This window comes from Symphalangus syndactylus, chromosome 24, assembly GCF_028878055.3.
Source record: "Symphalangus syndactylus isolate Jambi chromosome 24, NHGRI_mSymSyn1-v2.1_pri, whole genome shotgun sequence".
Classification (NCBI taxonomy): domain Eukaryota; kingdom Metazoa; phylum Chordata; class Mammalia; order Primates; family Hylobatidae; genus Symphalangus; species Symphalangus syndactylus.
Window position 1 is genome coordinate 10,309,620 of NC_072446.2, and position 25,489 is coordinate 10,335,108.

The 25,489-nt window shown below is 53.0% G+C and overlaps 1 protein-coding gene across 5 annotated transcripts in view; it reads right to left on the reverse strand.

Annotated features, from left to right (window-relative positions):
* OSBPL2 (oxysterol binding protein like 2) overlaps positions 1-23,287 on the reverse strand; it is a 52,129-nt gene extending 28,842 nt beyond the window's left edge. For 3 of the 5 annotated variants that reach the window (XM_055265468.2, XM_055265465.2, XM_063634035.1), the window contains exons 1-4: positions 23,166-23,287; positions 10,665-10,827; positions 6,744-6,888; positions 3,182-3,257 (exon numbers count right to left, since the gene is read on the reverse strand). In XM_055265468.2, the coding sequence (XP_055121443.1) occupies positions 3,182-3,257; positions 6,744-6,888; positions 10,665-10,701 (258 nt within the window). In that variant the 5' untranslated portion in view covers positions 10,702-10,827; positions 23,166-23,287. The remainder of the gene's footprint in view (positions 1-3,181; positions 3,258-6,743; positions 6,889-10,664; positions 10,828-23,165) is intronic. The other 2 variants (XM_055265467.2, XM_063634036.1) reach the window with 2 other exon arrangements.
* Positions 23,288-25,489: the final 2,202 nt, after the last annotated feature.

Here is a 25,489-nt window from a genome sequence, read left to right on the forward strand (position 1 = left end):
ATATTTACAAACAAAAAATGTCTGGAATTTGCTTCAAAATACGAGGGAGGAGAGAAGCAGGGGGGTGTGGACCAAACAGAACGAGCCACAGCTAATCACTGCAGATCCAGAACGAGCCACAGCTAATCACTGCAGATCCAGAACGAGCCATGGCCAATCACTGCAGATCCAAAATGAGCCACAGCCAATCACCACGGATCCAGAACGAGCCACGGCCAATCACTGCAGATCCAGAATGAGCCACAGCTAATCACTGCAGATCCAGAACAAGCCACAGCTAATCACTGCAGATCCAGAACGAGCCATGGCCAATCACTGCAGATCCAAAATGAGCCACAGCCAATCACCGCGGATCCAGAACGAGCCATGGCCAATCACTGCAGATCCAGAACGAGCCACAGCCAATCACTGTGGATCCAGCTATGGGGACATGAGCTCACCTCTGTCTGTCTGCGTCTGTCTGTGTTGGGACTGTCCACGTTGCCAAGTGTGCTTGTGTTTTTTCAATACAAGCTGAGAAGTAGTAAAAAGAGTGGAGTGCCACCAAAGCCTCCAAAGGGGAGCGTTCCGAAGTGAAGTGTGAGAGGTGGAGCCACCCTGCAAGGCCCCTCCCAGTGCCTTTCCACTACACTTGCCAGTCCTACGTGCCCACACGGAACTCTCACCTCAATCTCTCCACAACCCTCACCTAGGGAATGCAATTTACATCATTTCATGTTGTTGAAAAAGATGCTTTTGGTCCTAGAATCTTTTTTTTTTTTTTAAGGGACAAGGCTTCCCTCTGTCATCTAGGCTGGAGCACAGTGGTGAAATCACGGTTCACTGCAGCCTCAAACTCCTGGGCTGAAGCCATCCTCCTGTCTCAGCCTCCCAAGTAACTGGGACTACAGACATATGCCACCACACCTGGCTAATCTTTTCAATTTTTTTAGAGCTGGGGTCTCACTATGTTGCCCAGGCCCTGGTCTCAAGCTCCTGGCCTCAAGCGATCTTCTTCCCTCAGCTTTCCTGAGGGCATGAGCTACTACCACATCCAGCCTGTCTTAGAATTTAAAAGAGTCAAAATTAGGTGGTTTGTCAAGTTCACAAAAGACATTCCTCATCTCTACCAAGACAGATATTTTTATCAAGACCTGAATTATCCATATAGTCAAAAATGTACAAAAAACACTACTGAAAGAGAAAAAAAATCTCAAATGGTTTATTTTAAAAGAAACATACAGATATATACAGAAATACAGATGTGTATGCATGAGCATTAGCACACTAGTATCTTCCAGTGCCGTCTGCCGAGAGGGCCTGCAGGCAATGATACCTCAGCAGCAATAAGCTCACCCAGGACCGGGCTGTGGTTTCTAAACACCATTACCCAGTGAATGGGCTCCCTGGGGAAGTGGCTGATTCCAGGGTTAAGGCAGGGAAAATATAAGCTGGACTAGAGCATCCTTTAGTGCCTGAAATAAGTGTTCAGAAAAGGATGGGGGTTCAGCAGAAGGGGGAAAACCAACCTAGAAGAACTCTCAACACCAAAGGTAGAACACTTTGAGCAATTACGTAAATAAGGACTATACTGGAATTCAACTCACAGAATAAAATACATGCTCATGAGTCCATACTAATACAAATAAATAACTGAATAAATATATAATTAGGGGAGAAGGGACAGCTCTCCTTTACAGAACAATTCCGATTAATAAAGGTAGAAGAAAGAACGAGAATAGAAAATCCCCATTAGAATGATTTCAGTAAAACCCACCAATGGATGCTACAATTAGCAAGCAGAATCCAAGTGTCTTCCCCAAAACATTGATTACAAAGAGAAACGCAGCAACTTTGCAGTGGAGACACTTGACCAAGTGGTCAGGTTCACAGTCCCACTAACAAGACACGTGGATATCACAGAGACCCTCAGACATGGCCCTGGCAAGGGTACCTCAGTTCTGTGTGTGCCAAAAATACAGAACCTCATTCTAAGAAGAAAACATCGGACAAACCCAAATTAAGGAAAAGTCCACTAAGTAACAGACCAGAGCAGCCGCCACCAAGTGGAGGAGCCCAAATGCCATGAGGGTCCTGGGACAGGAAAGGACATTGGGGACACTGAGGAAATACCAGTGACATGTGGAGCTAAGATGCATTTCTTGCTTTGGTCACTGACCTATGGTCATTCCGAGAGATGCCAGCATCAGGGGAGCTGGGTGGTGTCTACAGGAATGCTCTGTGCTATTTTGTGATTTTCGGTAAGTCTAAAATTATTTCAAAATAAAAAGTTGAGAAAAAGTGAAGTTCCCTCTGGGAAAAAAAAGGACTACAACAGATAAGGGCAAAAAATCACCAGCGCTAGAAGACATGGTCTGAGCAAGAGTGACGCGTATTCCCAGGCCATTTGAGCTTTCAGTCATCAAGCGCTGGCCCAGGAACCAGTACGGTACAGAAGGCACGGCACACTCCCCGCCCCTGTGAGGCACAGCTTGGGTTCTCACAGTCAGGAAAGATCATGAAAGGGAAAGTCTATAACTTCTGGGCGCTCATTCCCAGCTGGTTTTTCTGTTCCAAACCCTGAGCACCTGACAAAGGCTGACATCCCTCCTGCAGCTCAGCATGTGTGACCGGGGAGGGTGCCCCAGAAGCGCCCCCCCACCTCACGCAGGACACAGGGCTGGATGGGTGCCTGCCGGATGGTTCTTATGTCCCGTTTCACCTATAGAACACCTCTTCCCCTGACTTGCTTGTTCTTTTCCTGTTTTATTGTCTTAATCTCATGCTGTTTAAACATGAGTGCATTTTTTCTTTTTTTTTTTTTTTTTTGAGATGGAATCTCACTCTTATCACCCAGCCTGGAGTGCAATGGCATGATCTCGGCTCACTGCAACCTCCGCCTCCTGGGTTCAAGCAATTCTCCTGCCTCAGCCTCCTGAGTAGCTGGGGTTATAGGCATGCACCACCATGCCCGGCTCATTTTGTATTTTTAGTAGAGATGGGGTTTCTCCATGTTGGCCAGGCTGGTCTCGAACTCCTGACCTCAGGTGATCCACCCACCTCGACCCCCCAAAGTGCTGGGATTACAGGCGTGAGCCGCCGCACCCGGCAGGAGTGCATTTTCTTAAACCACCAGCACTGCAATACCTTCCAAGGAGTCAGTGGTGCAGCCCCATGTGTGAACATGGGCCCCCGGACTCACCAGGCCAACACACTTCTTCAGGATGGTCCACACGCTGAAGTCGCTTCTGCTGAACATGGGAGCCGGCAGCGATGTCCTGCGAAGCACAAAAGGGGTGCGTGTGGGTGAATTCAACACGGGACTCTGACCACTCAAGGCGGCTGTGCTCAATGACCATTTCTCTTTAATTTCTACACCTAAACATTGGCATTTCTGCATTCTGGCATGCCTGGGGACACACAGGGCACGACTGCTGCCTAGAGGCCTTCCACACCCATGTTCCCAGGGCCTCCTGGGAATGGTCATGACAACAAAGATGACTGCAGTCTTGGTCCCGCAGTGGCCCTGCTGTTGTTTCCTCCCAGAGCTGGGGGACAGGGTGGCAGCTGGAGGAGTCCCTCTGCCTGCAGAGCCCACAGCCTTCTGGGGGCTCCTGCTGGGTCCCTGGGGCAGCGGCCAGACCACAGTCAGAGGTCAGGCCACGAGGGCACCAAGAGTGACCCGAATTAAAAGCTTTTCCGCCCTTTAAACACGTGCTTGCTCTCCTGAGGAGCATTTCTTTCCAGGTAATCTTCCAGTCGGCTGCAAGGGGGAGCCCATGCCCTCACGCTTGCACCAGGAGACTCTCACCCCCACCACTGCTCACCACTCATCGACCCCGACCACTGACCCAGGGCCCTGGTCTCCCCACCAGGAACGTGGAGCTGGAATGAGACACTGTCTCCATCTAGGAGGGGAGCGCCTGAACAGAGACATAAACTCGGATTTGGGGAGAGGGGTGCCAGACCCACACAGGACACCACAGAGCAGGGTGCAAAGAAGGTGCTGCAGAGTAGGGGCCCGGGGCTCCCTGCTGCTCACAGCCCTCCAGGGACACCCCAGGGCTCTCCTGCTGAACTCCCATGTCATGGAAGCTGCTTTGAGGGGCGTTTTGCCTCACACCCAGCAGAACCTTGACACCGACACTCTGACCTCCAGAGTGATGACAGCGCAAGCTCTTGTCTGCTCTGCTCCCGAGCTATGCCCCGGGAATGCCACATCAGGGCAGCTGGGTCAGGGCACGCGCTACTGGTGTCAGAGGGCAGGAGGGAGAGGACACAGCAGCTATGAGGCAGGGTGGAAAAGAAAACGAACATCTGCTGAGTGCCAGGCCCGGGCTGCCGGAAGCCAGCACCCACTCTGCTCCGCCATCGTCTGTGCACGCATTCAGTGAATACTTTGTGATTCGGGGGTGCTACCAGGAGGGGAACATGGCTCTGCAGAAGGTCAGGTCACATCCCCCAAGGATACGACCCTGCATGGAGATGGGATGCATAGGAACTACGGACATGAAAGAGGAGAAAAGAGGCCCCAGGCCAAGGGAGCAGAGGGAGCTGATGCACCCGAGGACCTCAAAGAGGCCCCTGCGGCTGGGACAGGAAGCAACAGGGCTCAGGGCCAGGCCTGAGGGCACAGGTAAGGGTGCTGGCTTTCATCCCAAGAGGTGAGTGACCACATGGTGCACTGTCCAAGCTGGGTCATTTCTTCTAGTATAACAGGGCGCCATTCACAGTTCTGTAGGACCAGGAGTGTGAGGCCAGCCATGTCATCCTGCCTGAGTTTTAGGCAGAGGGTGACGGGGTGGGGGGGTCCAGATCTGTCTTTTGAAAAGTGCCTCTGGGCTGGGCATGGTGGCTCCTACCTGTAATCACAATACTTTGGGAGGCCGAGGCAGGTGGATCACTTGAGGAGCTCGAGACTAGCCTGGCCAACACGGCGAAACTCTGTCTCTACTAAAAATACAAAAATTAGCCAGGCATGGTGGCGCATGCCTGTAATCCCAGCAACTCAGGAGGCTGAGGCAAGAGAATCACCTGAACCTGGGAGGCAAAGGTTTCTGAGGTCGCACCACTGAACTCCAGCCTGGGTGACAGAGTGAGACTCCGTCTCAAACACAATAAATACACATATACACAAATGCCTCTGCACAACCGCAGGAATAAAAGGCAGGGATGCAGAGGCCACTCTGGAAACAAGGGTGGTTGGGTAGACGGGCATGTGGCAGAGGAGATGGAAGAACTGAGGGACCCAACAGCATTTAAAGCGACCACAGAATCAGGGCTAGAAAACGGGGAATGCAGGAGCGGTGCTGGGGGCTCCCATATCTGCAGGGTGAGAGAATGAACAAACAACAGGTGAGATGCAAATATGGGCGCCCGAGTGCACCCACCAAGCAGGTGTGTGGGCCTACAGCTCAAAGGAGAGCCTGAGGGCAGGCTGGAGCAGCTCCCCGGAGCTGAGACACACATAAGCGGCTGTGCCTGGAGCCCGCAACACAATGCCACCAGCTCCAGGGCCACTGCCTGCCCCACCCGACACTTGTCCTGCCTTTGTGCCCTTTTTTTTTTTTTTTTGAGATGGAGTCTCGCTCTGTTACCCAGGCTGGAATGCAGTGGCGTGATCTCGGCTCACTGCAACCTCTGCCTCCCAGGTTCAAGTGATTCCCCTGCCTCAGCCTCCCGAGTAGCCGGGACTACAGATGCGCACAACCACGCCCAGATAATTTTTTGTATTTTAGTAGAGATGGGGTTTCTCCATGTTGGCCAGGATGGTCTCGATCTCCTGACCTCATGATCCACCCGCCTCGGCCTTCCAAAGGACTGGGATTACAGGCATGAGCCACTGCGCCGGGCTCGTGCTTCTATCAACAAAGACTGAAGGCTTCTTCCCTGTTTTTTTTTGAGCCAGGGTGTTGCCCGGTTGCCCACACTAGAGTGCAGCGGCACCATCGTAGCTCACCATAGCCTCGAACTTCTGGGCTCAAGGGATCCTCCTGACTCAGCCTCCCAAGTAGCTGGGACCAGAGGCGTGCACCATTGTGCCCAGCTAATTATTTTAATTTTTTTGCAGCAGTGGGTCTTGCCATGTTGCCCAGGCTGGTCTCCAACTCCTGGGCTCAAGTGATCCACCCGTCTCAGCCTCCCAAAGTGCTGGGATTACAGGCATGAGCCACCACGACCAGCCAAGGACTGAAGATTTCTTGTGATGGCCACTGTCATCAGACTCTACCTACATGAAAGCGAACGTGGTGGAGGAGGAAAGGGAACCAGGTCTTGCTACATCAAGCAAATTAAACCCTTCTTGTCCTGTAGGGGTCAGAGCTGAACACACTGCAATAGAACTCCGATGAGACAGAGGATGAACTTGGCCGCCCATGGAAGAACAGACAGATTTGTAGGAAATCAGCAAGAGGTCTGATGATCAAAACGCCATGTACTGTTTGCCAGGCCCTATCAAAGCCTGTATCACCCCAAATCCTCTCACAGCAACTCCTGAGGGCAGGGAGGGGAACAGAGGCATTTCTTAGATGGGGAAAGGCACTGCTCAAAAAATTGCCATCTGCTGATTCCAGGAGCCAAGAGAGGCATGGAGTCTATCAGAACCCTTGCTGGCCAGACACAGGAGGCTGTCCGGACGGGGAGGCCAGGCAGCTGTGGGGGTGCCACTCCAGCTCAATGCTCGTGGGGGCTGAGGGGTACCCTGCAGAGTATTTTTGGGGTGATTACAGACACATTTTAGAAACAACAGACGTGAGAGAACATACCTGTGTTTCTGAATTCCATTCTCTTGAGAAGGCCTCTCCCCAATTTTCCCAATCCTATTATTTTTGCTGGTGTCCAAGTCAATCATTCCCGTGACTTTCTGATTTGCCTCTGAAAATTCCCCAGAAGAGTTATCAGAATCAAAGCCTGTGCGAGACAAGAAAATGGTAATTTTCGCTGGACCTGAAAGATTTTTTCAAAGCCTACCTCCAAGAATTCTGACTATGCAAGCAGATGACTAAAGCACTAAGTTGTGTGAATGGACACATTTGGAAGAATTAACTCTGGTTCCCCAGAAGTAGACAGGGTGCAGAGAGAACAGCAGCACGCCAGGGAGCTTCCCTCCTAAGAACGTGCTCCCAGTGAGCTCCAGTGCCCAGGCTCGTCCCACGCTTGTGATTTGAGGTCCAGTCCCAGGCCAGGAGTTTCGTCTTCCAGAAGGAACCCTTTCATCATTTTAATCTGCGACGTACATGCTCTGGCTGGGACACTTCTATCGGATTCAAACCCATCCCAAGGCTGCGACGCGCCCGTTGTGGCTCAGGGCTTGTGACCAAGGTCTGAGTCTTGGTCTGAAACACGCCTGCTGACGACAATGTTTCAAGGGAGACCATCGCAGCACGCAAAGGCACCACTAAACTGTACCCAGCTAGGGAACAATCATGGAAATGCCATGCACGTGGCTGGACTTGGAGTGGACTCCGGATGAAGGGGGACTCTGGAGAAGGAGCTCTTTAGAATGAGAGTGAGATCCAGCCATGCACGCACTCCTGGAGCAAAAGTCCTGGAGAAGAACGGCCGGCCGCTGCCCTGGTGGGGTGGGCCCTTCCCCAGGACAGAAAGGGCGACTAGGGAACAGGAACATACGTCTCCCTTCAACTCCTGTCAGTCTGAGTCGCTGGAAGGGCCAAGTTCTGCTCCAGAGCCAGATGGAGTGGGGGTTGGGGCCCCACGATGAGTCAATTCCGTGGGGGCTCTGGGCCTGCGGGAGCCGGCAACCACCCAATGCTGCCAGGGTCTGAGGGTTCCACCTGAGGGGCACAGGCCCGGGAGGGTCAGGCAGACAACTGCAGTCAGACCCCACACGCAGACGAGTCTGCTACAGGCTCCACGAGAACAAAGCAAAGCTGCTGTGTCCTGCCCCTCCACACGGCAGAGTCCATCCATAAAGGCAGGGCTGGGGTGGATGACATCGTGATTTTGAGAGGATGGGTTAAAAAGGAATCCTGAAATGGCCCACGGTTTCTGAAATACCCTGCCATCTCTCATGTTTTGCTCTCTGTCCCAAAAGCAACATCTCTAACTTCTCACTCTGAAGTTATCTTGAAAACATTCCCTACTTAAGGGAATTCTGCAGGGCAGGACCTGCCCCCACCCAGAAGAATAAAGCAGCACATCCCGGGCAGCCACCGCAGCCTCTGACTCAGCCAACACTACACGGACGGCCTAGTAACATTCTAAGACCTGGCAGCCACTGCAGCCTCCGACTCAGCCAACACTAGACGGATGGCCTAATAACATTCTAAGACACCACATGCATTTATTGTAGAAAAACAGAAAATACAGATGAGCAAAGGAGGAAGCTGAGATCTCCTATCAACGGCTCCCTCGGAAACCCCCTCTTGTATTAGCCCCTCTGCGGTCATAGCCCTTAATCCCATACACACTATTCATGTCCTCCAAACCTTTCCTTTGAATGGCACTGATTCTTAAGACAAATTAAATGCCTAATGAAGTCACTCATTTAATAACTGCTTAGTTTACATACTTTTGAAATTAGAGTTACAAAGTCCGATGAGTATTATAGGCGGTGAAGGAGTCGAGAGTCTACCTCTAGCATGGGTATTTCATCGCATGAAGAGATGAAGTGGTTTTTTCCTTCCATTATTTGTTTTGAAGCCCAAGAACTGAGGGGGAAAATTCTTGTCACCTAGATGTCTGTCCCTTCCACCTCACCCTTGGGGACACATGGACAGACCTTGCCATGCAAGAGCAGCGCCCCACAGCCCCACACACCCTGTGGCTCCTAGAACAGTGGAGTCCATCTGAGCACCACATCACATACAGCTGGGGACCCTGGGAAGTCACAGCAAACTGACTCAAAAAGCTCAGAGGTGGCCAGGTGCAGTGGCTGACACCTGTAATCCCAGCACTTTGGGAGGCCAAGGCAGGTGGATCACCTGAGGTCAGGAGTTCGAGACCAGCCTGGCCAACATGGTGAAACCCCGTCTCTACTAAAAATACAAAAATTAGCCAGGAGTGGTGGTGGGCGTCTGTAATCCTAGCTCCTCAGGAGGCTGAGGCAGGAGAACTGCTTGAACCCGTGAGGAGGAGGTTGCAGTGAGCTGAGATCATGCCACTGCACTCCAGCCTGGGCAACAAAGCAAGACTCTGGCTCAAAAAACAACAACAACAACAGCAACAACAAAACACCCAGAGGCATTTGGGAAAGTATCAGTCACACCAAGACCCCAGACAAAAAGGACATCCTATGAGACTCCCAGGAGAGGAGGGACCTCAAGGCTGCGCTCTCTGTGACAGACGTGGCATCCCACTAGAGGGCAGCCCGAGGGTGTGAGGGCCTGACAACCCCTCCGCTGTGTGGGATTCAGCAGAGAACACAGAACCACCACGGATGAGGTGCAAGCTCCACGGACCCTCCTCTAAGAGTGCATCCAAGGAAAACACGCTGCAGATAATTCAGCTACGAAATCATGGAAAATGACTTAGAAATTGAGCCTTTGAAGCCGGTAAGGAGCACAGCATCCCCTTCTCCTGGGGTTTTAGATAAGAGTAAGTCAACCATCTTGGGCTGCCAGCACAGGTACAGGAGCAGCACAGCCTCGGGACAATCAGCCCGTTCCAGCAGGGCCACGAACCGGAGGCGCCACCAGAGCCATCAACGTCCTCGGGGTGTGGCCACAGAGACCCTCCTGACACACCCACTCCGGCAGGGCCACAGGCTGGAGGTGCCAACGGAGCCATCGACGTGTCCTTGGGGCATGGCCACAGAGACCCTGACAGATCCTTGAGTGGCAGTAGCTGCAGAAGTGCTTCTAAAGATCGTCACTAATTCCTGGCCTGCGGCCACATTTCCAAAGCCACTCCTTTCTGATCCCGACACCTAAGGACAAGGGAACATCCAGGAGAATCTCCTGATGCCCCTTCCCACCAGCAATGGTCCTTTCCAGAAAAGACAAGCGGAATTCCAGATGCTGACTCCGAGGCACAGAAGAATGGAGAATGAACATGAGGACCTGACAAGACACGAGCTCGAAGGGTTTCAGGCTCTTCCCTGTGCCAGGAGAAGGGGCAGCTCTGAGAGGCCAAGCTGCCAGCCCCGCCTGCCCTTTCCTCTAGCAGCCCCATCACATGCCCATGAGCCCTGCAACACAGTCTTCATTTTCTTCTTTTTTTGAGTGACTGGATGCCAAAACACATTCTTTTCAATTAGGCCACAGGATTTCATTCGGAACACAGGCTGCATGCCGCCACTTTAAACTAGCGTGCGAAACAGAAAAATAACTGCACTCTGCGGCTGTGAGCGCGCTACGGAGCCAGGGCTTTGCTGTCTGATGGGATGCGTCAAGCAGTGCCAGGCAAGACAGGGCCATCACATCTAGAACGTTCTCCTCATGAAGCAGAAATAGGAGAAGAGGACGGCTATCTCAGGAGACAAATGAAAATATCCACACCCCAGGAAACTCCTCGGGAGACTTAAACCCTGTCAGCCAAAGCCAAGGCTTTTCCTACCTCTGAGATGGACGTTAGGTTTTGCTGAACAGTCCGCGTTTGGGATCGTGAACGCTCACCCACACACTGCTTTACTGAGCATCTTTACACCCCAGACGCCAGGTCCAACGTCTGAATCTAGGGACGTTCACCCTTCCGGTACGTCCCTAGTTGGTTCTCTTTCAACTCACCTGTGACGGCATCAAAGAATTCTTCCTCTCCGTTCATCCTTCAGCAGCCAGCCTCCACTGCCCCTGACGTGCTCTTCTACTGAATCATCGTATCTGATCCACATCTACAGTGTAAGGAATTTTACAAACTTTCTCTTGGAAAAATCCAATAGACACTGAAGATCTAAAGGGAAAAAAATTTTGGCATACTTAGCTTCCAGAAGTTTCATGGTTTAAAAACATTTTTAAAATACCCATTCACCATCCTAAAATCAATCTAAATTACATGTAAGCAAATTAGTAAAATAAATTATCACATCACAAACATAATTTCAAAAAGTAAACGAGAGGCAGCATTTATAACGTAAGATCAATCAATGAATAACAGACCAATAATTCACCCCTATAAGAAGAGTTGTTTCTAAAAAGCATTATTGGCTGGGCATGGTGGCTCATGCCTGTAATCCCAGCACTTTGGGAGGCCGAGGTGGGTGGATCACTTGAAGCCAGGAGCTTGGGACCAGCCTGGCCAACATGGTGAAACCCTGTCTCTACTAAAAATACAAACATTATACAGGCGTGGTGGTGCACGCCTGTAGTCCCAGCTACTTGGGAGGGTGAGGCAGGAGAATCTCTTGAACTCGGGAGGCAGAGATTGCAGTGAGCTGAGATCGTGCCACGGCACTCCAGCCTGGGTGACAAAGTGAGACTCTGTCTCGAAATAAATAAATAAATAATTAAAATAAATAAAATTAAAAGCATTATCTACAGTTATGTAAGAAAACAATAAAACATTAATTTGGGAAAAGTCATGGGGGCAGGCAGGGTGTGGTGGCTCACGCCTGTAATCCCAGAATGTTGGGAGACCGAAGCCGGTGGATCACTTGAGGTCAAGGGTTCAGAGACTAGCCTGGACAACATGGTGAAACCCTGTCTCTACTATAAATACAAAAATCAGCCAGGCGTGGTGGCAGGCACCTGTAATCCCAGCTACTCGGGAGGCTGAGGCAGGAGAATTGCTTGAACCCAGGAGGCGGAGGTTGCAGTGAGCCGAGATCGCGCCACTGCACTCCAGCCTGGGCAACAGAGGCTGTTTATTTTATTAATAAATAAATAAAAATTTAAAAAGTAAAAATAATTTGAAAAAGCAAAAGTTAGGCTTCATAATTGAGTACTCTATCAAAGTTGAGGAATATACAGAAAGTTAAATGTTTAAGAAAAAGCATTAGGAAGGCAGAGTTGATTTCCTGAATATGTTCTTCCATGCACAGATCTCACTTTGCACTCAGAAAACAATCCCCAGAGAGAGTATTTCAGGAACAAACTTTGCTGGGGTTTTCTGTCTGTTTTAATGAGCTCTTTCTGGTCAACTTCTCCCTTTTCTACTTCTAGAGAAAAACCCTGGGGCCTGAGTCTGTGCTGGGCATCTCTGCTGGCGTCTTGCCCTTTGTCCTTCTCCAGTGAGAGTTTCTTTTTTTTTTGGGGGGGGGGGCACTTCCTTGGCCCCAAGGACGCCATCCCTGCAGGCCCCAGCGAGTCTCAGTTCCCCTAGCCCAGGGAACTCACCAGTCCCTTGAAAAGGACCCCAGCACACTTTCTTAAAGGTGCTGTCCTCGTCCCACCAAGATCTCAAAATGTCCTACCACTGGTATGAAGACCTGGACTCAAGTCTTACAAACCCATCTTTATGTTTTTCTCAGATGTGGGCCCTGCACGGTGGCTCACATCTATAATCCCAATACCTTGGGAACCCGAGGTGGCACATGGCTTGAGCCCAGGAGTTTGAGACCAGCCTGAGCAACACAGTGATATACTGTCTGTACAAAAAAATAAAATAAAATAAATTAGCTGGGCACAGTGGCACGTGCCTGTAAGTCCTAGCTACTTAGGAAACTAAGGCAGAAGGACTGCTTGACCCCAGGAGTTGGAGGCTGCAGTGAGCTATGATTACTCCACTGCACTCCAGGCAGGGCAACAGAACAAGACCCTGTCTCTTAAAAAATAAATAAATAAATAAAGCAGATCTGACAGTTCAGGAAGTCGGTGAATGAGACTGGGGATCCGGTACTGACCACCACAGGTGACCTGCTGGAAGTTCAATTACATGTCGTTACTCTGTCCATCAGAAACAGGCAGGGCACCCCGGATATGCTGGACACAGAGAGTGCACTGATCACAAGATGATTCGAAAATCACTTCTGAGGTTAAATATCAATTCCAAGTTTATATAGTTCTGCCCAGGCACGATGGCTCATGCCTATAGTCTCCGCACTTTGGGAGGCCAAGGTGGACAGATCACCTGAAGTCAGGAGTTCGAGATCAGCCTGGCCAACATGGTGAAACCCCATCTCTACCAAAAAATACAAAAATTAGCCAGGCATGGTGGCACGCACTTTTAATCTCAGCTACCCAGGAGGCTGAGGTGGGGGAATCTCCTGAACCTGAGAGGCAGAGGTTGCAATGAGCCAAGATTTAGCCATTGCACTCCAGCCTGGGCAACAGAGCGAGACCCTGTCTCGAAAAAAAAAAAAAAAAAAAAAAAGAAAGAAAATATAAGTTTTATTTCATAATTTAAAAATACATCAGCAAGCAGCACTAACAAATAAACAACTGTGCACAGAGCCTTATGTGGCATTTTGCTGAAAGGGAAAACGTTCCCACCATTAACAAGGATGGGGTTCTGTCTTAGAAAGGACCCTAAGGGTCCGGGCGCGGTGGCTCACACCTGTAATTCCAGCACTTTGGGAGGCCGAGGTGGGAGGATCACAAGGTCAGGAGTTCGAGACCAGTCTAGCCAATATGGTGAAACTCCATCTCTACTAAAAATAAAAAAATTAGCCGGGCGTGGTGGCAGGTGCCTGTAGTCCCAGCTACTAGGGAGGCTGAGGCAGGAGAATAGCTTGAACCTGAGGAGGAGGTTGCAGTGAGCTGAGACCGCACCACTGCACTCCAGCCTGGGTGACAGAGCGAGACTCCGGCTCCAAAAAAAAAAAAAAAAGAAAAGAAAAAAGAAAGAAAGAAAGAAAGAAAGAAAGGACGGACCATGAGGACCCCATCCAACACATCCAACACTTCCACTCGGAAGAGTGCTCCTCCTCCTGACAGGTCAAAGCCACTGGCAGAGACTTCCAAACTCATTCCCGTAGGGATCACACTGTGGTCAGGCATGGCCGGGGAGCTACAGTCCTGCAGTCCCTCAGTCCCCGCGGTCCCGCTGAGCTTCACAGGGAGGCAGCTGGGCGTGGGGGCAGCAATCATAAGCCAAGGTGCCAGGGCAGCCACAGGGAATGGGTTCCACAGGCCTGGTTCTGCCCCACAAGAGGTCACATCCAGCACAACCACAGAGCAAGTGACCCCAGAGGACCCACAGGAAGATCTTCAGTGCCTGAGCCAAGAGGCAAGCTCATCCATCCCCGCACTCGCTCAAGCCGACGCGCACATCAAACCAGCTTCCAGGGCCAAGCGAAGTTCCCGGTGCGGCATCGTGTACTGAAGAGCACCTGCCATCTGCTCAAGGTCAAGGCTAACACGTGAGCCCAACCACAGTGCAGAGCAGAACTAGGTCAGGCTGGGGCCGGCCAAGGAGCAAACCAAAGCCACTGTCACATCCCTGCAGGACTTCTCCTTCCCCAGAGCAGTCGGCGACCTGGCAGGGCCTAACCTGGCCACTCAAACGCTTGGAAAGATGCCACCATAACACTGTGAGGTTGCCAGGGCACCAGGAAGGGAAACAAGTGTCACCTACAAGCATCAGAGTCACAAAGTTTAAGGACAGAATTAGCTCTCTGTGGAAATTAAAGAACAGAAGGTCCCCCGGATCAAGGCTGGAGGATAGGAACATGAAATCATGCAGAGCAAGACAAAGCCTGCTGTGACATGAACGGACCCAGGGAGAACCTGGTGTGAGATGCCTGCGCCTCCGTGTGGCACTGAGGGGGAGGGGCGGGGCTAAGGGACAGGGGCGCAGCTCTCTTCACCCAGCACCTTCTAAGCCCTGGGGCAGGAGTGACCGGTCAGGGCCTCTCGGACACCTCATCACTCCCTGCGTGTCCAAGCCTTGCGTGGGCAACGCTTCTTGGCTAGCATTTCAGCCTTGACACATCCATTTTGCAAACTCAGCCCATGTATCACCCGGATGCCTAGAAGCCCTCGCCCCACTGACACCCAGCTGGCCACCAGGCCACAATCTCGTTTCTTTTGCAAAAAACAAAACTAAAACAAAGACTCAACATCTCACAGCTCCAGAGCTAAGCTGTAGACTCTCCTATGGCACTGGAAATGTCATCTGTCCAGTGTAGTCCCTATGGGTCACAGGTGGCTACAAGCACTTGAAACGTGAGGGAGAACTGAATGCTCGATGCTGATCAGCTGAACTGACTTCACTTCCACAGTCACCCACGGCAGTGGTGCCCATCCTGGACACAGTGTCCCGGGGCCCCATGGGGCTGAGCCATCATGGGACCATGCCCTGCCTGTGCCCAGCCCCACCAGAGAGTGGAGGAAGATGGAGGCGGCGGTGGCAGTGAGAGCAGGGGGCTTTGCCAGCCCCAGGCGCAGGTCCAGGCCTCTGCGAGGAGACGCGGGAATGGCAGCCGGCCCCGGGCCACAGCTACCTCTCAAACACCAACCCCACGACGATGGAGAGCCGTCAAGGACGTTGCCAGGCCAGGCCCCATTCCTCCTTCCCAGACCTCCCTGGATTGCTCCGTCTGTGCTCACTGAAACACGCTTTCTGCCAATTGTTGAGGAAAAACATCAAGCCTTAATATTCCTGTCATTGTAAAAGCTTAATGGTTATTTTTACAGATTTTGTATAAATTTAGAATCAAACAAACAAGTCATATGCCATTCACAACGATGACCTTTTTTAAAAAGGGGGATGTGCACAGCTGTCTTTCCTTGTCACCGTCTGCAGCCCGTCACGAGTGAGGCACGTACGACTGGCCGCTCAGGCCTTTGCCCTTAAATGCACTGTGTTTTGGTGGCAATGGGATGGAATCAAGAGTGACCTTTATTGAACACTGGTTTTGATCCTTTAGCCAAATAAGGTTAAGTCCAACTGCATCAGAAGCTCCAGGAGACAGCCGTTCTGAGCACAGAACCAGCTGGCTCTAGGTCTGCGCTTTTTAACCTGAACAACCTCTCCGCCTTCTTCAGGCCTGTATGGTTCTTCTTAGTGTGGGGCTCTATGTGGCTCATCACAAAATCAGCTACCTAACACCACACAGAATTTAACACGTCTTAGCTGAAGAACAGGTTTCAGGCCAGGCACGGTGGCTCACGCCTGTAATCCCAGCACTTTGGGAGGCCGTGGCAGGCGGATCACTTGAGGTCAGGAGTTCAAGACCAGCTGGGCAACACGGCAAAACCCCATCTCTACTAAAAATACAAAAAAATTACAGGTGGCACATGCCTGTAGTCCCAGCTACTCAGGAAGCTGAGGCACAAGAATCACTTGAACCCAGGAGGCGGAGGTTGCAGTGAGCCGAGACTGCGCCACTGCACTTCAGCCTGGGCGACAGAGCAAGACACTGTCTCCAAAAAAAAAAAAAAAAAAAAGAACAGATTTCAGTCATTTATCCTAAGACACCAGCATGGACATACAAATGGCCCAACCCTGACTCGGGAAGGCCCTGTGCTAAGCGTGCCAGCCAGGCAAACTTGCTAGGAGCACGAGGGCTCTGGATCGGTCCGGAATTCACGCAGAACAGTTTCTACAATGAGAAAGGCAGGTAAACCTCTCCCACTGTGCAGACAGCAGCACCCCCACTGTTTACCATTCTCCATGCCAAGAGGGTGACCTTGAGAAGCAGGCAAAGGTGAGCCCGGCTTGGTCCCAAGAGGCAGCTGTGGGGAGCGGCAATTCTTCCCGCTGGGCCTTGTGGCCAACGTGGCCCGCCGTCCCGGAAGTGGAGCCTGGCGCCCCACTCACCACAGTCAACTCCCTCAAGTGTTGTCGCTGACTTAACTGCTTCCTGTGGAATATTAATTGCCAAAAATACATCACGCACCTCGAGGAACATTACCTTGTAATGCAGTACAATGTATTTCCAAACACACAAGATGAATGCAAGCTCTTCCGTATAAAAACATTTGTTTTAATCAACCTTCTCCTTATGCAACACAATAAAAAGCTGTTCCAACGCGGCCCACGAGACTGGGTGAGAAGGCAATGGACAGGGCGCATGCCCCACAGCTCACGGGCACCCTGCTCTCAGAAAGCCAAGCCAAGGCCGGGCGCGGTGGCTCACGCTTGTAATCAATCCCAGCACTTTGGGAGGCCGAGGTGGGCAGATCACGAGGTCAGGAGATCGAGACCACGGTGAAACCCCGTCTACTAAAAATACAAAAAAATTAGCCGGGCGTGGTGGCGGGCGCCTGTAGTCCCAGCTACTCGGAGAGGCTGAGGCAGGAGAATGGCATGAACCCGGGAGGCGGAGCTTGCAGTGAGCCGAGATCGCGCCACTGCACTCCAGCCTGGGCGACAGAGCGAGACTCTGTCTCAAAAAAAAAAAAAAAAAAAAGAAAGCCAAGCCGGAGGGCAGGGAGAGCACTCCAAGGGCAGCAGCAGCACCGGTCAGCCCCCCACCCGCCGCCGCTGTGTATCTCCGATGATCAAAACCAACGGCCCCGAGAGGAGCACAGCCTGCAGCTACAGCTAGAAGAGAAGGAGACACCTTGTACCCACATCTCACAACCCAGCAGGGGCCACAGCAGGCGGAGGATGCGGTGAGGGAGTGGGAGGAAAATTAAGACAGCAGAGGGAAGGGAGTGAGCCGGGTGAGAGGCTGCTGTCCTGCAGGGCTCCTGGCCTTCCCCAGGGCACCCGCCCAGCCAAGGAGTGGCTGGCTCGCTGGAGGGCCTCCTTGCCCTCTGGCCGCCTCCTTCTCTGTGGCCTCGGCTCCAGGCCCTCCTCACCATCGTGCCCATCTTCATCCTGCGCAGCCCTAACAGGGTCCACTGTGCTGAGAAACCTGTCACCCTAACATCAGACCTGCCCACGTGGCTGCCAACTGTGCTTCCTGAGCACCTACAGGCAGGGCTTCAAATCAAGGTCAGGGAAAACCACGAATCTCTAACCCCCCTACCCTCTGCAAAAAAAAAAAAAAAAAAAAAAAAAAAAAATTTTAATTTAAAAATAAAAAAAACAGGAAAAAAAATTTGTGTTCATTTTTTTCCCCAGAACAATGACCCAGATTGTTCATATTCATGAAGTTCTCAAAGGGGTCCTTGATCTAAAATAGGGTCCTGACCCCGCCGTGGGCCTCCAGCACTTGGACTCCCTGCTGAGGACCCACCCCAGACCCTCCCGAGCTTGTTAAACACCTGTCTTCCTGGGCCCCTCCCGGGAAACCCAGACTCAGTGAAGCTGGGGCTGGGCCTTGAATCTACACTTTTAAAAAGTTCCCCTGGCTTTTCTGATGAGAAGCAGGGGTGAAAACTCCATGACGTTAACCCAGGAGCCTTCTCCCCTGACAGCCGAGCCACTGCAGAAGCGGAGCTGCCGGGCAGGAGCTGTGGGGCAGGCGCTAGGGCTCCTCTGGCGCCTCTGCACTGGGACCTCTCCCCTGGCCCCAGCTCAGGCACTGCCCTGGCTCTGCTTCCACTCAGGTGTTCGTTCCAGCATTTCCCACAGGTGAGACTGACTTGGAAGACAGGTGATGATTACAGCGAGACTGCCAGCTCTGCTACATCATCAAGAGAGGCCAAGCCAGAGCCAGGGAACTCGCAGGAGCTCACCACCACAGATCCAGCCCGTGTCCTCTTTCACAGTAAGAGGGTAGCCCCACACCCTGTGCGCACCTGACACCTGCCGTCATTATCGGAGTCACCGAAATGTCACTGAATCACAGTCACCCTAGTTTTAAGGCAATAGAAGTCGCTCTCTGGCCGAGCACAGTGGCACGAGGTCCCAGGTTACAGGGGGGTCTTTCTCATGATCAGCCTTGGATGAGCCTTAGATTTATTCAGTACAAGGCACAGGCACTCACTTCCACACCATAGTCCTCCTTCCTCTACAGCTGCCTCCGTCTTTTCTGGAACCAAAACTCCACACAACTCCCTAACGCTGCAGTCCTCCCTGCCTGGTGCTCCTCCAAGAACTCCCCGTATCAGCCCACAACAGGCGCTCTCTGGGCACCCCTGAAGGCTGTGGTCCCAGCCCCTTTGATAAAGAAATGTGCTCAGTGTCTGCTCAGCCAAGAGACCCTCAGACCCTTCCCACCCCTGACTTGCTTCAGCGTCAGGGCCACAGCCCCCAGGCCCTCATTGCGCAGGTGAGAAGCACACACCTTACACCCAGGAGACAGGCCCGATGACCACCACAAGCCCTGAGGGTGCGGGAACCTCTTCAGGCCCCAAACTATGGAGCCAGCCACTAGTTCAACAGGACTGATCCCAGAGTTTGTTTCTCAAAATAAATCAAGCAAAGTGTTTCACTGAAAAAAGAAGGCAAGCAAAGAGAAACAGCCACACACATCAGGCACGAGTCTCAGATCCAGTCCCTTATAAAAGCTCACTTCCACCACTCAGCTCAACTCAGAGGTCACAGGATTTGCATCAGCAGAAGCTCCAGCTGAAAGAACGTGGATGCTGTGACATTCTGCTAAATGATCCCAAGTTCTTTTCTGAATCTGGAAGGAAAAGGAAAGAAGTGCCAAAAAGTTCACGGAAACAGTGCTGTGAACCATTTAACAGATGTTTATTATCAAGAGCTGCAGGGCTGGGCCGGGACACCGCCACGCTTCCACAGTGGGACCCTAGCCCAAACCAGCAGCCTGAGAGGCCGTGACACCATGCCTGAAACTCACTAGCAAGAACACTCCGAAAAAGCAAAAATGACAGCAGATTTACAAATCAACTAGCATATGTGGAAAGTGCATTTAAACTACCAAACCAGAACCCACCATATTAACTCAGGACTTCGGTCCTTTTTAATAATCAGTCGTGTTCAAATACTGACTTCCTTTCAGTGTAGATAAGGTTATAAATCAACTTGAAAATGTACTACATTTTGGAATTAAACCTCGTACTTGACAATCTGTGCTAAACACTAAACGACATGTCAACACCCAAACAGGAAGTATGACAATGATTAGGAGAAAATCAGCCCACACCCAACCGCACTGCCCACAGAGGCCCGACACCATCAGTGACACCACACACACAGGTGCCCCTCATCACGGAAGCTGAGAAAACCCTTGCGTGGCAGAGCTGTGCTCTGTTTGAAACAAGTCACTCTTGAATAAGTGACCATTCAAGTTGGGGGCAGACTTATAAAGACATCCTGGGACACCCGAGGGTGTGGCTGCTGCACTGCTGAGTGGCTCCAGCTTCCGCAGAGGGTGGAACCAAGGGTGTCCCGAGCACCCACAGCATATCAGACACTTGATGTTGTATTTTCACACAGATTCCACACATAATCCGTCTTACAGGCAAAGACACTGAAGGCAGGAGCCAGTGGGAACCCACCCAGGACCCAAGAGCCCTGGTCCGGCACGCTACCTTCACAAAGATGCTGTGACTCAGGAAGGCACAGCGCCAGCTGCGCCTGCACGGCCAGACAAGACATGGCTTGCACGGGGACACTAAAGAAATCACCTTGAGGAGACAGCAGGTTCCCTGTTTGAAGACAGCATAAGAACCTAAAATGTGTCAACAATTCCCTTATACAAAATGTCACTTTTGTAATTGGCTGAATGTACTAAAACTTTAAAAGTCGAGCGACCTTTAAGGACAAATCCAAGACCCAAAATTAGCCGGGCGTGATGGCGGGCGCCTGTAGTCCCAGCTACTTGAGAGGCTGAGGCAGGAGAATGGTGTGAACCCGGGAGGCGGAGCTTGCAGTGAGCCGAGTTCGCGTTTGCAGTGAGCTGAGTTCGCGCCACTGCACTCCAGCCTGGGCAACAGAGCGAGACTCCATCTCAAAAAAAAAAAAAAAAAAATCCAAGACCCATCTGCTGGCATCTCCTGGAGGGCACGGAGGAGAGACACTGGGATGAAAGTCAAGTGGCATTTTTTCACATTCAAACAGCACCCCTCATTAACATGTGGAACACAGCAGAGTCTGACCCACCCAAGGCACGGAAGAAAAATGTCCTACGTGTGTACTCTAAGGCAGTGTGTGAAGTCCACTGGAACTGAACTCAGAACGGAGACCTCAGATGCGGGACTGCACACCTGTCAGCACCCATGCCTCTCAGTCCTCCCTCTTTACACAGAGACCACCACTGAATCTGCCAGTAACAAAGAAGCTGGGTGGCAGGAAGGTATTCTGGCAAAATCCTGAATAGCCAAACGGTAAATTATTTTAGAAAAAATGAAATGGCTTTGTAAACACTCAGGCTCACAAAAAAAGAAAGTCTATTAGTTCTATATGTAGCAAAATCCTGAAATTCTGACACACAGTAATGCAGCATGATTAGAATATTCTAAACAAAAATGTTAAATGAAAATCTTGATATTAAAAGGCAGTACAGGGTAGTTTTTAAGAGTGTGAACCCTAGAGCCTGGGTTCAAATCCATATTTCATAATTTACTGCTGTGTGGTTTAGGTAAGTTACTTAACCTCTCTGTTCCTTAGCTTCCTCATGAATGAACTAAGGATAATGTCAGTACCTGGCCAGTGGACTGTTGTGAAGATCACACAAAGAAAGTGAATACGACACGCTCGTAACAGTCCTGGAACAATCATTATTAAATATTATCATCTGCTCGGGTACGAGCTGTCATTAATAGATGGACACATGAAGAAAACGGTAAATTTTATGAAGGAGACTCAGTCACCCACTCACTCATCGCCACATTCTAAAAGACGACACTGTGGCAGGCACTGGGCTGGGCAGGGAGGAAGTGCCACCGACAAAGTTCCTGTCCTCAACAAGGGGAAGGGAACTGGCATTCCGGGGCGCGCACTAGGTGTCAGAGACTGGTAGAAAATGATTTCATGGCAGGGCGCAGTGGCTCACACCTGGAATCCTAGCACTTTGGGAGGCTGAGGCAGGCGGATCCCTTGAGATCAGGAGTTCGAGACCAGCCTGGCCAACATGGTGAAACCCCATCTCTACTAAAAATAAAAAAATTAGGTGAGCACGGTGGCCGGCGCCTGTGGTCCCAACTACATGGGAGGCTAAGGCAGGAGAATGACTTGAAGCCGGAAGACGGAGGTTGCAGTGAGTCAAGATCGCACCACTGCACTCCAGCCTGGGCAACAAATTCGGACTCCATCTCAAAACATAAAACAAGAAAATGATCTCGTTTGCTCCTCTTATCAGCAAAGTGCTACATGTCCGGATGAAGGAGCTGAGGCTGACAGCCAGAAAGGAGGCCGCGGGCACCAGTTAGGAAGGGCAGCAGGGACGGCCGTGGCTCCCCAGCATGTGGCCCCTGCACCAGTTCCGGGCTCCTCAACTCTCCGCTGTCCTCGCCACACATCCAGCGGGTGGGAAGGCCGCACAGCACCCAGCCAGGCCCACAGCAGGCATTCGAGAAACGTCTGTCCAACCAAACCGAATGGGACCCCTTCTCCAGGTGTCCCGGGCAGTCAACCCAAAGCTGCCGGAGCTAGGCCAGGCCAGGGCCTGTCCTAGAGGACGATTCAGATAGAAATGCCCCTGGGAGGTGACCCTCACCCCAGGAGAGCCTGCAACACCCCGACACCCACCTCCTCGCCGCAGGTCCTCCCATGAAGCGGGGAGGCTGAGGTGCTGTGACGACCTAACAGTCTTGTTCTGGGCTTATAAACTTGGAAAGTCTAAAGACATATTCTTCTGAGTACCAAAATATAACTGGCGAAAGAAGGAACCTCTTAAAATTACATTACCAAAGACAGGTGTTAGGTAGCAAGTTCTCAACCGTGTGTCTGTTAAGATTTATAAATTAGAAACAAAAACAGAGCCCAGGGGAACGGACAAGGGCTCGCGGGCACCCTCCCCGGGAGGACGTGCACACAGGCCTGCAGGACAAGAAGGCCAGGGTCGGAGTGGGGCTGGTCTCCCTGCCCTTCCTCCCGGCGGAACTCGCCCTCCTCACCTACAGGATCGCCCTAAATGCGCACGAAATCCTTCCCTGTTCCCGGTGAGCTGGTGAGAGAGGGCGAGGCCGCGAGCAGGTGCGCCCGTCCCCACTTCCTGCTCAGCGGGGCAGCAGCGGGGCTGGGGGTCTCGGGGGGGCCGGGCCGGGGATCCCGGGACCGCCGTTGCCGGGCGACCGCAGGGGGAGGGGTGCGGGGGCCGCGGGACCCAGGCCCAGGCCCCAGGCCCGGCCGGAACTTTCCTCCCAAAGTTTCCCCGGGGCGCCAGACTGCGGCCTAGGCCGGGCGCGCCTCCCAGTGGGGGTCGAGGCCGGGGCCGGGGCCGGGGCTGGAGGCGGCCTGCGGACCCGCGTCCTTCCCGGCCCGCCCTCCCCTCCCCGCCCCGGCCCCAGCCCCAGCCCCAGCCCCAGCCCCAGCCCCAGCTCGCGGCCCAGGCCCCGCAGCTCGCCGTGGTCCCGAGCCTTCGCGTGGCGGCGGCGGAGGCCACTCACCTGGACGCGGGTCCCTGGGTTGCCAGCCGAGCTCGCTGCCGCCCCGCCCCCGCCCCGTAGGCCCGCGACCCACTGACACCGAGGCGGAAGTGCGGCCCGCCGCCTCGCCGACTGACAGCCCGCGCCCGCCACTCGCTGCGCCCGGCGCCGCCGCGTCGGCCGCTGCCTGCCCAATCAGCACCCGGCCCGAGGCTCGCGTGGGGGGCGGGACTATGCTAATCCCTTCGCCAAGGGGCCTCTACCTGTGCCCCCTCAGAGCCCCGCCCACACAGCGGAGTGACGGCAACGACAGCCAGTCAAAGCAGGAGAGAGGCGGGGTTATGCCGCCCCTGAGCCAAAAGGGGAGGTAGGGAAGGAGGAAAGGGCGTGGCTGCAGAGAGCAGAGTTGACAAACAGTGAGTCAGGTGGCCCGGGGCGTGGGCGCTCCGCCCTCAGGTGCACTGCGTCCTGGCGGCGGTGCAGGCCTGCGAGGCCCACCCCTCGGCTACCCAAAGCCCTGGGGGCTTTTTCCCACAAATGCTGGGGACCGTGCGATGGTTGGGGCGTAGCTGCTCCCGCTGTCCTACTAAATCCTGAATATCATCCACCTCCTTTGCATGCCATTTCACCGCCAACCAAAATCCAGCACCAATTTACCCCTCCAACTGCATCCCTGACGGTTTCACTACCATACTTAAAACCCTTTGGACTCCCACTGACCTACAGTGGCTCCATGGTTAAGCCCAGAAGTTCTGGAATCAGACCTGGAGCTTGCATTCTTTACCAGCTGTGTGGATTTGGACAAATTAATTAAACTCTCTGAGTCTGTGAGCACTCAGAGTCATTTACAAACCAGAGATCCCCTGTCATCATCTCATTTAAGTCATGGTTCTGGTTTGAGGTGAGTGGAGTGGCATGAACCAGGCTGGCTAGGTAGTCACAGCAGTTGGTTTACGGGTCAGCCTGTGACCCAGTTCTAGCCAAAGAGGCTCAGTCCTGGGACTTTTGCTGTAGGGTCAGAGTTCAGACCAGAGGGGAGGCTGAAGTCAAATGACTCTCCCGTCTGCCCACAGACCTCTCCAGAGCTGGGTTAGGTGAGAGAGGGAAGGGGCCAGTCTTCCACATCTCACCACCTGAGAACAGGGCTGCACGAGAATGAAGCCAGCCCAGAGGAAAGCCGGAGCAACCGCGGCCGGGTCACGTGGACCCTGCTGCACCTCAGCAAGTCCTTTCCTTGACTTTTCAGTTACGTGAACCACATGCTCGTTTCTGCCTCAGCCCGTTTGAGGTAGAGCCAAGAGTCCTGGGCCTCCTGTGGTCTTGAGAGCCCTGGTGGATGACCCGTGACCCCGCAGCGCGTCCTGCAGCAGAGCCAGCCCCCGTTGGGCCTCTGCACCCCCTCCTCAGGCCTTGTCTCTCCACTTCCAGGCTGCCCCTAGCAGGGCCATGGAGGCAGGGACAGGCCTTTGCCCCATCTATGGCCCCGTGGCAGATGTGGGTACTCTCTATCAATTTCAGGGCATGAGTGAGCCAATGAACGTGGCCTCTGTGGCAGGGGTGGGGCCCAGGCCACATCTCTGGGCCCAGAAGGGCCGTTCTCCCCCACCCCAGGGGCTGGCCCCACTCACTGGTGGGCCACTGTCAGTCAGCGCCACTAGAGACGTGCCGGGACTAGGAAGGAGCTGGCTGAGCCTCTCCTGAAGAGAGAACGGGGAGGAGGGCGGGCAGGCCTCAGAAACAAAGGGGTTGCCATGGTTACCTCTGAAGAAAGCGACTCCAGCCGGTGAAAGGGAAGGGAAGGCATGCGGCCCCCAAGCCAGGACAAGGACGATGGGGCCAGTTGCCACGGAGATGACCGCGCTCCACAGCTTCCCCTGTGGGCCTTGCCAGGGCCAGCTCAGGGTCCCAGAAACCCACCACTCTGCATGTCCCTCACCCTAAGTCTCTAAGACTCTAACCCCTGTGCCCTTGAGGGGATCCAGCCTGCCCGCCCACCCCTTGACCACGAGCTCTGCAGTGAGGGCAGCAGCCTCAGAGGCTCAGGCAGAAGGACCCTCTCATCTGCCCAGGGACCACCCCAGGGCCAAGCAGGGAGATCCACCCTGGCCTTGGGGTTGGGGTGTGATCTCAGATGGCCCCTGGGCTGAAACAGGGGTTTCACTCCTCTTCACAGATGCAGTAACTGAGCTCCAAGGGTAGTCTGCCGTCAGCCAGCGCTGCTGGAGACGTGCCAGGACTGGGAAGGGTACTTCCTCCCCCGGGGCCAGTTGCTGGGACTAGGCGAGAATCCTCCCTCGGTGGGTGGGTAGTAAGGAGGGTGCCTTGAGACCAGCTTAGGTGTCTTT